We start from the raw sequence: 12,892 nt of genomic DNA, 5'->3' as shown, positions 1-12,892 counted from the left end.
GAGGCTATAGTCTATATTCTGGACTATGGAGAGCCAGATCTGCTTCCGGGGGGGACTATTATTGCCTGTTAGAAATGTATTTTGTATTAAGTTGTACAAGTGGGTTGTGTTTTGTTAGTTTTGAAAGTTACTGATTTAGAAGCATGTGATCCCATTTTTGCAAACAAAGCATGTAATGCTCTGCCATACCTATTGAAAAGGAAAACATTTGATGGGTTCCTGACCAGAGCATTGACTCATAATTCTTCATGAGCTTAGATTTCAAAAGGTGAGAAATCATTGCTTTTATGTAATCTTTTTTTTTTTTTCAGGGATTTGCAAACAGTCTTGCGAAGGAGATAATTGCTCTGGGATTGCCTGCTGAAGTTATAGACATGAAAGATGTTGATCCTGATGATATACTGATAGAACAGGTAAATGTATTTGCTCTGATTTCCTTACTGAATATGGGTTAATGCAGTGGACTGAGATCTGGAGCAGTGGCTTAGCCAGCCAGCCAATTTAAAGTGGGTGTTTTCTCTGCCCCACCCGACCCCTTCAAAATATAAATACTTTTAGCTAATGAGGATCCCCAAGCTCTGTCTGATGAAGACTTTCTCTAAAGGTGGCCAGAACTCCCTTTCACCAAGCTGAAGCCAACATCCCTAAGCCACTGATGCCAGCACCCCATGCACTGACTGCAGAGCTTGGAAGAAGGGAGTTCTGGCTATCTTTGGAAAAAGTCTTCAGCTGGGGATGCTTGGGGATTCCTACCAACAAGGGTCAGGACTGGTGTTAGGCCTAGGTCAGAAAATGAAGGAGAGCTTTCCTACCTGATCCCCTCTCATAAGAACATAAAAATTGCCAATTGCCGTACTAGAACAGACCAAAGGTCCTTCACACCCAATATCCTGTTTCCAACAGTGGCCAACCCAGGTCCCAAGTACCTAGCTAGATCCCAAGTAGTAAAATGGCCACCAAAGCAGCTAAACTAGACAGACAAATCACCAATCTGCTATTTACGACCACAGACTACAAAACCTTCAAAAAAGAAACGAAAACCCTACTCTTCAAAAAACACATAAAACCTGTTTAACACGACCAGTTCCTTCCCTAACTCCACCTACCACACACTCCACCCAAATCTAATCTAAAATGTTTCTAATTATTCAACATGTTGCTCCTTAAGTTCTCAACAATTCTTATGTAATTCTTAAATAATTCTTATGTAATGCTTACGACAATTCTTATGTAATGTTACAACTCTTGTAACCTGACAACTTTTGTGTAATCAGCCTTGAACCGCAAGGTAATGGCGGAATAGAAATCAGTAATGTAAAACAGATTTTTTTTTTTTTTTAATTCTTTATTCATTTTCAATCTTACATCAAGTGTACAAATAATAAAACATTTGAAATGAAATACATCACTTGAATTTCTTTCTAATATAACATCAAATATATAAAATTTATGAAACAGATTTTATGCTGCCTTCCCTCCAATTTCCCCACCTTCCACTCCTCATCTTACCTCAATTTTAGAAAATCAATAAAAACGAATTTGTTTAACCGATTGTAACCTGTACCTTAGTTTCGATGACTTTGCATTGCAACTACTTTACTGATTGTCCAGCGCCTCTTGTAAACCGCCTCGAACTGTTATGGCTTTGGCGGTATATACAAATAAAATTATTATTATTATCACACCAACAGAACCTCACTAAATACAGAACAAGGACTCGCAAATTAGAAATTAACTTTTGTCTAAATATTTTTTAATTGGGAACCCCAAGAATTTCAACTTAGCATAAACTTAGCACTTAAACATTGGAGACATAAAACCAGAAAAGCATTTCTTTTTCTCCTGAACATAATACAAAGGCATTTGCTATGCACATTTCTCAAAGCTAACATATTTCACATAAGAACAGCCATACTAGGTCAGACCAATGGTTCATCTAACCCAGTATCCTGCCTTCACGGAGACCAATCCAAGTCATAGGTACCTGGCAAAAACCCAAATAGTAGCAACATTCCTTGAGTGAAAAAAATATTTCCTGCTATTGGTTTTAAAAGTATTACTCTGTCTTTGTAAATCTTGATGCAGTAAAAAAAAAATATAAAAATAATCGATCTGCTTGTACCTGTTCTAATCTACACCACTCCTGTGCTCTGAAAATCAGCCCCATTAAATCTAGCCTTTTGATTTATCTAATAGCACATTTAGCTCTATCACATTGCTGCTGTATGCTAACAACATAGATCTCATTTATTGTAAGTAGGCTTATTAACTAATACAGTATACCCTCGCGAATTCGCGGTTCGTGATTCGCGATATTTTCTGACCGCCTCTTCCAGTCAGAAAATACTGCAAAATGACTGACCAATGGAAAAGCTCTCTTACCAGTTCCGCACAGCCAGCCTTCAAGTCCCCAACCTGCGGTCTTGCCTTGCTTCAGCATTCGCCTGGGGACTCGGAAGGGGCTGGCGCACGTGAGCCCGGGGAGTCTGACTCAGAGAGTGCCGATTTACAGTACTCTTCTGACATTTGCAGTTTTTCAACATTCATGGTTTCTCCGCGAACGTAACCCCCCCAAATTTCAGGGGAGTACCGTAATGCAAATTAACGGCTGAGTACTTAAGTTAATCTAGCCCTAGGTACGCTAATCTAGGAAATGTGACAGAAATGCAGTGTGTTTGTAAATAATTCAGGATTGAAATGTAAAGTGAGTTTCAGATGCTTTTACAAATCATTTGTTTTCCTTTTGGTTTAGACAACGAGCAAAAATGTTTGTGCTTTCTTGGTTGCCACATACACTGATGGACGGCCTACTGAGAATGCTGAGTGGTTTTCTAAATGGTTAGAAGAAGCTTCCACTGACTTCCGGGTTGGTAGGACCTATCTGAAAGGCATGAGATATGCTGTATTTGGATTGGGAAATTCAGTATATGTCAACCACTACAATACAGTAAGCATCTTTCAATCTATTTTAAAATATATGTTTTGTTATGATTCCATGTTTAGAAACATAATAAGATGATGATTTTCAAATTGGGTAGATCAAGGATCAGTGTAGTCCAGGGGTAGGCAATTCCAGTCCTCAAGAGCCAGAGCCAGGTCAGGTTTTCAGGATCTCCACAATAAATATGCACGAGATAGATTTGCATCTCAAGGAGGCAGTGCATGCAAATCCATCTCATACATATTCATTGTGGAGATCCTGAAAACCTGACCTGGCTCTGGCTCTCGAGGACCGGAATTGCCTACCCCTGGTGTAGCCCAGTATCCTTTTTTTCTGATAGTACATAGCAACCAGTGCTTTTCCTCTCCATTACATTTTTGTTGATTATGGCCCAATTTTGTCTGCAATAATGGGGAAGACTTGGATACAAATTATAATCTATAATAATAATATGCTAAGCGCGCATGCGCACTCTAATCCCGTTTTCCCCGAGTCCTGATCTGTCGGGATGTGGCCGGCAGAGTACTCATGCACACTAAGGCGCATGAGGGAGGAGGCCGCGGCAAAAAAACCCTGTCCCGGTAGCCCCATCCCCCTCCGGGCCGGCATGTACATCTCACACCCTGTCCCCCGTACTACCTTCAAAATTGTGTGACGTACGTTGGACCCGCCTCTGCCGCATCCGGCTCCACCGGAAACAGGAAATTGTGTCGAGGAGGGGGGAGCAGGACGCGATCGAGGGAAGACTGCGAGGCTGTGGTTGACCAAAAATATGAATTGTTGCTGCTGGGCGCTGGCGAACTCCCAGAGACAAGTTTGAAGGTAGGGCACGGACGGTTTGAGAATGAGGGAGAGAGCATAGCTGGGGAGAGTGGAAGATTGAAGGAGAGGCGCTCTCTCTGAATTTACTTTACATTTTTCATTTGTAATGCGCCGTTACCAGAATCAGATCAAGGCTCACGGAAAGAATGCTGGGAATTCCCACAATAATGTAAGTGGGGGGGGGGGGGGGGGGGCAGTTAACTGTGTGTGTCACAGACTTAATGGGTGTGACTTGGTATCTTTGGCGTCAGGTTTTGGTTTGATTGCATCCACCTTTGTCACCCCGTGGAAGCCAGCTGTTAAACGGGCCTGGTTTACACTGGATCCTAAGTTGTGTAGGGATGAAAGTGTTTGAGCTGTGCAGGCACGCTTCAGATCAACGTTTTCTATCACCATTACTTCTCCCCCCCCCAAAAAAAAAAATATTTTACGTTCAAACTATCCCTGATCTGTCGGGCTGTGGCGGCAAGAGTACGCATGCGCTACAAAGGACTCCAGGACGCCCTCGGTTGTCGGTTTCAGGCCCGTACGGCGGTGCGGAGTGGCAGCTGCCAGGAGAAGTCAGTTTCAGGCGCGCACGTGTGCGCATAGGGTTCTTTCCGTGTAAGGCAGATCGTCGTCGTCGCCCCCTTCCCCCCCGGCGCACCCAAACCCCTGTCCGACCCTCCCTTCACGCGGTCTGGTCGCTACCCTTAGTCCCTTGCCGCCCCCCCCTTTCCGCGGTCCCGACAAGCCTCTAGCAGCGGCCGCAGCATTGTACACACGCTGTTTCGCGCCCTTCCACTGCCCTGATTTGCTCTGCTGCGTCCCTGATGACATCATCACAGACGTGGCAGAGCAAATCAGGACAGTAGAAGGCCGCAAAGCAGCGTGTTTAGAGTGCTGCGGCTGCTGCTAGAGGCGAGAGGTTTGTCAGGGAGGCGGCAAGGGACTAAGGGACCCGGAAAACTTGGGACAAGTTAGAGTGCAAGGAGGATAGTGATCGTGAGTTACATCCCAGTACCACAAGGGGACATCAGTACAGAGCTTAATTTGCAAGGATCCTTGAGACCAGATAGCTGTGTTAAGGACCAGCCCTCCTAGGATGTTACCAGCTCACCACCCCAGGACAAACAGCTTCAATATAAGAAATGTAATCCTTAGTTGGGTTACTGAGTCATAGCAGATTTTTTTTTTTTTTTTTTTGGGTGGGGGGGGTGTCGATGTCTTATATTCCATTTAATGATGCTGAGGGGCAGGAGATGGGCAGGAGAGGGTATTTTCCCTATCTGTCCTGGTGGGCTTACAATCTATGAATATATTCATGTAAACCGTTCTGAGCTCCCTTGGGAGAAGGGCATAGAAAATTGAATAAATAAATTTAATAAAACTAATGTACCTGGGGCAATGGGGGGATTAAATGACTTACCCAGGGTCACCGTGGGATTTGAACCCACAACCTCAGGGTGCTGAGGCTATAGCTCTAACCACTCACTCGGGCCAGGGGGAGAGGGAAAGGGGGCTGCTTTGGGGGGAGGGGTGTGCTGGGAGCCAGACGGCAAACATGCTTTGCTCTGGGAGGGGGGGGAACAGAAGGCCATGGAGCAGGAAGGCATGGCACAACAGGGGGCCAGGGGGAGAGGGAAAGGGGCCTGCTTTGGGGGGATGGGTGTGCTGGGGGTTAGGCAACAATCATGCTTTGCTCTGGGAGGGGGGAACAGAAGGGGGCCACAGAGCAGACAGGCATGGCACAACAGGGGGCCAGGGAGAGAGGGGAAGGGGGTTGCTTTAGGAGGAGGGGTGTGGTTAAAAAAAAAAATAAATAAAATAAAAAAAAGACAGACAGACAGTGGACAAGGAGAGAGAGAGAGAGAAAGAAAGACAGACACACATCTATTCTAGCACCCGTTAATGTAATGGGCTTAAAGACTAGTTACAAATAATTTTTGTACAGCTTTTTTACAGCTCAAAGTAGTTAAGAACAGTAAGAAGCCAGACGTTCCTGAGAATTACAAAATAAAGCAATTTCTAAAATTATATTTTGTAAACTGCTTAGGTTTAAGCGGGTTAGAAATTTTTTTAATAAATAAAATATTTTGAAAGAGAGGGTTTTTAATGGTTTTCTGTGTATAAACAATTTTTATTGAAAGAATCAAATAATCAGTACAATAGGATAATACAAAAATACATTCAATACATAAGAATACAATAATATTTCATACAAATTTAAAATCATTCTTTCAAACTTAATTTCCATATGAACAAATTCAATCTTATCTACACGCCCCTTAATTCCATCCCCTGTCTTCCCCTAAATGAAATCCCTCACCCTGGATGAAAGTTGACAAAAATAAAGAATTAAAATAAATAACTGGAATGTAATTATTAAACCTAATTTTCATAAATAATCATTGATAACCAAGCTTTGTATTTTTGGTGAAAGATTGTGAATATAAAGATCCGAAACCTCCATAAAAAGATGAGTTTTTTTAGGCGAACCTCGAACCTCCCAACTCTCAAATAAAAATAAGCGATGTAATTGATTCCTCCAATGGCAAAAACTTGGAGATTCTTTCTGCAACCAAAATTGCATAATACATTTATGCCCAATCATACAGGCTTTCTGAAATAAATGACATTTTAATTGGCCAAAAACCCCACAAGCTGATGCTTTACCAAAAATTATTCCCCTAGGACAACCCACTATAAAATTACCCCATAAAGAATCCAAAAATAATAGGATTGCAGACCAAAATGAATTGATCAAAGGACACAACCAAAAAGCATGAGATAATGTGCCAGGATCTTTATTACATTTAATACAAATTGGGGTATCTATTAAATTCGCATGAAAAGCTTGAATTTGGGAAAAATAAGCCCTATGTAAAATTCTATAAGCACATTCTCTCCAAACATACTCTTTTATAATCTTTGGTAGTCTATTAATAGATTGAGTAAAATCAAGAAGAGAAATCTGAATTCCCAACTCCTCATTCCAATTTTATAGAATTTTATCATATGTACAGGTAGGTAATATATTCCACCACCACTTGTGTAATAAAGAAACTGAAATCATCACATTGATTAAAAAAAGAAATAATTCTGTCATGAACTCCACAAGAAAAATTCAATCTCTTCAATCTATTAATATAATTTACCAATTGCATATATGCATATAATGATCCAGGACCCCCTCCCATTACAATAGAAAGGTCAGGAAATTAACCGTTTTCTAAATTGTCTACATTCTTGTGTTGCTCTTAAATTCTCAGATAGGGAGTTCCAGATCTTTGCTGCTTAATAACCCAAAGTCTGCGACCAATAGGTTTTATATCTAACACCTTTTGGATTGGGAAAACTTACTAGTAATTGTTATTTAGTTGCATTTATGCTGCAGAAACCCATGGGAGCAGTACAGTTTAGGGGGTGAAGTATTTCTGTTCACAAAAGAGGAGCGGGACTTGGATGTGTTTTTTATGTGATGATCTTAAGGTAACAAATACGGGTAGAAAAGGCAGCAGTGAAGCTAGAGCAGCTGGTCTCAAAGTCCCTCCTTGAGGGCCGCAATCCAGTCGGGTTTTCAGGATTTCCCCAATGAATATGCATGAGATCTATGTGCAAGCACTGCTTTCAATGCATATTCATTGGGGAAATCCTGAAAACCCAACTGGGTTGCAGCACTCGAGGAGGGACTTTGAGATCCCTGAGCTAGAGGGATGCTTAGGTGCATATCAGTGGTGTAGCCAGACAGCCAATTTTGGGTGGGCCCAAAATTTCTCTGCCATGCTCCACCCCATCTCAAAATATAAATACTTGAGCTGATAGAGCTAAAGACTTTCTCTGAAAGTGATCAGAACTCCCTTTTACCAAACTTGACAAGGCAGCAATAACACCCCTAAGCCACTGATAAGAACATAAGAATTTGCCGCTGCTGGGTCAGACCAGTGGTCCATCGTGCCCAGCAGTCTGCGGTGGCCCCCAGGTCAAAGACCAGTGCCTCGAGACCGGCCCTACCTGCTTACGTTCTGGGTCAACAGGGACCCGTCCAACTTTGTCTTAAATCCCTGGAGGGTGTTTTCCCCTATAACAGCCTCCGGAAGAGCGTTCCAGTTTTCCACCACTCTCTGGGTGAAGAAGAACTTCCTTATGTTTGTACGGAATCTATCCCCTTTTAACTTTAGAGAGTGCCCTCTCGTTTTCCCTACCTTGGAGAGGGTGAACAACCTGTCTTTATCTACTAAGTCTATTCCCTTAAGTATCTTGAATGTTTCTATCATGTCCCCTCTCAGTCTCCTCTTTTCAATGGAGAAGAGGCCCAGCTTCTCCAATCTCTCACTGTACGGCAACTCCTCCAGCCCCTTTACCTTTTAGTCACTCTTCTCTGGACCATTTCGAGTAGTACCGTATCCTTCTTCATGTATGGCGACCAGTGCTGGACGCAGTACTCCAGGTGAGGGTGCACCATGGCCCGGTACAGCGGCATGACAACCCTCTCCGATCTGTTCATGATTCCCTTCTTAATCATTCCCAGCATTCTGTTTGCCCTTTTTGTCACCACCGCGCATTGCGCGGACGGCTTCATCGTCTTGTCGATCAGTACTCCCAAGTCTCTTTCCTGGGCGGTCTATCTGAGTACAATGTGATGATTGTGTATTCGTGTATAAGATTTTTGTTACCGACATGCATCACCTTATACTTATCCACGTTAAACCTCATTTGCCATGTTGCAGCCCATTTCTCAAGCATGTTTATGTGACATTGCATGTCTTTGCAATCCTTCTGTGTCTTCACCACTCTGAATAACTTTGTATCGTCTGCAAATTTAATCATTTCGCTCATCGTACCAATTTCCAGGTCATTTATAAATATGTTGAAGAGCACGGGTCCAAGCACCGAACCCTGCGGCACTCCACTCGTAACGCTTTTCCAGTAAGAGTATTGTCCATTTACCCCCCCTCTCTGTTTCCCATCCACCAACCAGTTTTTAATCCACATGAGTATTTCACCCTCGATTCCATGGCTCGCAATTTTTTGAAGTAGTCGTTCATGCGGGACCTTGTCGAACGTCTTCTGAAAATCCAGACTGGCTTGCCCTTGTCTATCTGCCTGTTTACTCCCTCAAAGAAGTACAGCAAGTTCATCAAACACGATCTGCCTTTGCTAAAACCGTGCTGGCTGGTCCTCATCAGATTGTGTCCATCAAGGTGATCAATGATGCGGTCCTTTATCAGCGCCTCTACCATCTTTCCTGGTACCGAGGTCAGACTCACCAGTCTGTAGTTTCCTGGATCTCTCCTCGAACCTTTCTTGAAGATCGGCATAACATTCACTACCTTCCAGTCTTCTGGAATCCTAACCGATTTGTTCGACAGATTGGCTATTAGTTGAAGCAGTTCAACTATAGCCCCTTTCAGTTCCTTGATTACCCTCGGATGGATGCCATCCGGTCCTGGGGATTTATCGTTTTTAAGCCTATTAATCTGCCTGCATACCTCTTCAAGGTGATTTCATGAGTCCTTCTAGCTGTGCATTCAATATTTCTTTTTTTTTTCTGCCTCCTGCATGCTTCCTCTCCTCTGGACCTCATTCCCTTCACCCAACCAAAGTCTCTTTCTGTCCCTTCATGAGTCCAACTTTTCTTCCTCTCTTCTCCACCACTATTGGCAATATGTCTCCGTGTCTCTCTCACTGTCCATCTTTCCTCTCATTCCCTCCCTTGCTGCAAAGGGAGTGGGGAAAGAGAGATCGAGATCCAGGGTGCATCTCCCATCCCCTCTACTGCCACATCAAGCATTTCTTCCTTTCTCATCCCCTGGATCAACCCCCTGGATCATGTGCAGTATTTTTCACCACTGCCACTAACCCCATGCCCTTTTCTCTTTCTATCACCCCTCTCCAGCACCAAGCCACATCTCTCCCTCCATCACTATGTCCAACATTCATTCCCCTTGCATCCCCTTCAATATGTCCTTTTGTTCTCTCTCCACCACATATCCAATATTTCTACCTTTCATCCTTCTCTTCCCCATGTATCTCTTCCTTCCTCTCTCTGTGCCCAATTTTCCTCTTTCTTACTTTTCCCATGTGCACCATCTCTTTCCCTTTCACTCACACTCTCATGCCCAACAATTCTCCATTTTTATTCCTTCCCTCCCTCTTATGTCTCAAGTTAATGCCCCTCTTCCAACTTTTGTCCCAAAATTGTGCCCGTCCCAGATCATGTCCCTTTCTCCCTTACTTGCTCGCTCCAGGGCTGCACTTGCTTCCTTGAGGGCCGTCCAGCTGGGCTGCTCCTTCTGCTTTCAGCGGCACTTGTTGCAGGGATGTGCAGGCAGCAGCTCTTACATGCTGCATGTGGCTGACCCTCAAGCCTTCCCTATGATATCAGCTCTGACGTCTGAGAGAAGGCTTCTGTGTCACCCTCGTGCATCATGATAGAGCCGCTGCATCCCTGCAACAAGTGCTGCTGAAGGCAGGAAGTAACAGCTCACCTGGAAGGAGATAGCTGGGATCCTTCCCTGACTGGAAGGCTTCCCTCTGAAATCAGCTCTGACATTGGAGGGAAGCCTGGGTCGGCTTCGGTGGAGGGGGCGGGCAGGAAGGAGGGCTTGGAATCCTTGATGGAGGCGGCCATTAAGTAGGAAGGGAGATGGGAGAGCCGTGCAGTGCCTTGTACCCCCAACAAGTGCCGTGTACCCCCAACACTCTGTATTCACATAAATATTAGCTTAATTGTGCATCTTTTCCATATTTTATATAGTATGTCAATCTATAATACAGTTTGAGGTTTTTTAACAATTGGGAAAGCAGCCACTTGTTGTAGTTGTTGTATTTTTCCTATATGTTTGTTTGTTTGTTGTATAATTATTGAAAATTCAATAAATAAAATCATAGAATATTCAAAATAAAATGCTTTTTTCTACTTTTATCTGGGCATTTTATTTTTTCATTATGTTGGTTCCAGTTTCTGTTTTCCTGACTATCATCTGCTGTTTCCTCTTTCAAGCGGCTGCTGCCCATTTGCCTTTTCTCCTCCCTCACTACACCTTCCTCTGGCATATTGACTCTCTTTTTTTTTTTTTTTTTCTTTTCTGTCTCTGTCAATGGCAGTCTGCATACTTCTCCTTTTTCTTTTTTATCCACTCTCTTTAGGTTGGCAAAAACATTGACAAGTGGCTTTGGATGCTCAGTGCCAGTCGCATAATGACACGAGCAGAGGGCGACTGCAACGTCGTGAAGAGCAAACATGGAAGTATGGAAGCTGACTTTGACTCCTGGAAATCCAGGTTCCTCAGCCAATTACAGATGCTTTGCAAAGGAGAGAAAAAATCCTGTGGTGGCAAATGCACAAAAACCAAGTGCAAATCCAAAAAGAATCACATGGGAGAGGGATTGGACCATGATCAGGAGGCATTAGGAGAGTCAGAACAAGACAAAACAGAGGTTTGTCGGAGAATAAGCATGTCCTGCTTCTGTCTTCTGTGAAACACACTAATCCGGGTCTATTATCTTTCAGTTTGGAAAGTTCATAACTAGCATTCCCATATTGTATCAATTTAAGCATTCATAAATTGATGTAAGTTGTCCTGAAATCACTTGCAAAATATTTTTTGACCATCAGAAGCAGCTTTTCTCATAAGTGTTTATATTTCTATGCCCTCAAACGACATTGGAGATAATAATTTGTTAATATTTACAGATTGATATAATAAGAGTAAAGAAAACTGATCCATGAAGACTATAACGGACAACAACTATGTATTTATGAATGCTTAAATAGTTTGGCTACTCTATGGGAATGATCCCTTATGACCCTCCCAGAACTTTAAGATCAGCCTCACAACATTCCCTTAACGTCCCATCCATAAAGATAATTGGCACTTGTCGTACCCTCATTTTCTCAGTCACTGCCCCTTTAATTTGGCACTCTCTCCCTCTATACCTCAGAGCCGAACAAAATTTGCAGAAATTCAAAAGCAGCCTAAAATGCTTGCTTTTTAAAGATGCCTATATATGATTTTTTACATATGTACTTACTTCTACACTATTTAACTTGTTCCCCTTTCCCATTGTATTCTCCTTTTATGTATTCTTTCTAAGAAATTGTAATTCTTCCCTTTTCTCCCAATGTTTTCATGTCATATGAATGTTTGTTTAGTTGGTGTATGTTTAATTATTCAAAATGTTCGCCTACCATCTATTTTAAATTACTATGTACAACGCTTTGTACCTTTGGATAAGCGTTTAATCAAAATTTAAATAAACTATGAAACTATAATTCTGTCTTCTGTGAGACACTGGATTCTGTTACTACTGGTTTTCCTTTTTAACACTGGTGGGTAAAAAAGGAAAGGAGAGAGCAGTTTGAGGTGATAGTTAAAAAAAAAAAGACAGTTGGGAGATCTAGGTGAGGTAAATCCAAACAGAAAACTGGTACAACAGAGGTGACTATTTTCTTGATGTAGGAAGGAGGATGTGGTGGCGATAGGTTTTTCCACATCATTATCATAGGCTGTGATGAAAAGTATTAGTTTATAAGTTGCCTTCATTTCCTTGTGTCAAAGACCTTCTGTCTGCAAGAAGGCATATGATGTTCATTAATGATAAGGTAAAGGCTTTATTTAAGTAGAGGCAATATAAGCAACTGTTTCTAGTACCAAATTTTGGTAGTCGCTAGAATGTTGCTGCCATCGTTCCTGCATCCAGGCCTACCGTCTGCAACACAACAAGGCAGACCCAATCCAAAGATAAAAACAAGACTGTGGATGTTCTGGAAGATGATTTATTATTTGCTCTTCACAATAAAAATACAAATAAAAGTCTGAATTTGTAATACACGTATGATTGTCCTGCCGGACTCTACACGGTCCGTGTTTCGGTGAGACCGCCTTCCTCAGGGGTCCGGATGATGTAGGGTACACAGATAAAAATATGAGCGAAAAACAATGTACGTGTTTGAGCAGAAAAACAAAAATGGCTTGAAATGAGCAGAGAGGCCTGTAAAACCGCCATCTGCCACAACAGCAACTTGGAAAATAAAATTCAGCATGGGGCCTGACAAGTCCAGCAATACCCTGCCTCGCCTTCCTTTCCTATTGCAATGAGACCTGTGTGAGGAGTGGGGTACTGCTGGGGCCTGCACTGAATTTT

At 42.6% G+C, this 12,892-nt stretch overlaps 1 protein-coding gene across 1 annotated transcript in view; it reads left to right on the top strand.

The window, feature by feature from the left end:
• The window catches only part of LOC117348989 (S-adenosyl-L-methionine-dependent tRNA 4-demethylwyosine synthase TYW1-like), a 170,984-nt gene that overhangs the window by 10,553 nt on the left and 147,539 nt on the right, over positions 1 to 12,892 (top strand). The window contains exons 4-6 of the mRNA XM_033921785.1: positions 312 to 413; positions 2,753 to 2,947; positions 10,895 to 11,185. Coding sequence (XP_033777676.1) covers positions 312 to 413; positions 2,753 to 2,947; positions 10,895 to 11,185 — 588 coding nt within the window. The remainder of the gene's footprint in view (positions 1 to 311; positions 414 to 2,752; positions 2,948 to 10,894; positions 11,186 to 12,892) is intronic.

The sequence above is a fragment of the Geotrypetes seraphini genome, chromosome 15, assembly GCF_902459505.1.
Source record: "Geotrypetes seraphini chromosome 15, aGeoSer1.1, whole genome shotgun sequence".
Lineage (NCBI taxonomy): Eukaryota > Metazoa > Chordata > Amphibia > Gymnophiona > Dermophiidae > Geotrypetes > Geotrypetes seraphini.
Note: the sequence above shows the minus strand (reverse complement) of the source record. Positions and strands in the feature narration are given on the sequence as shown.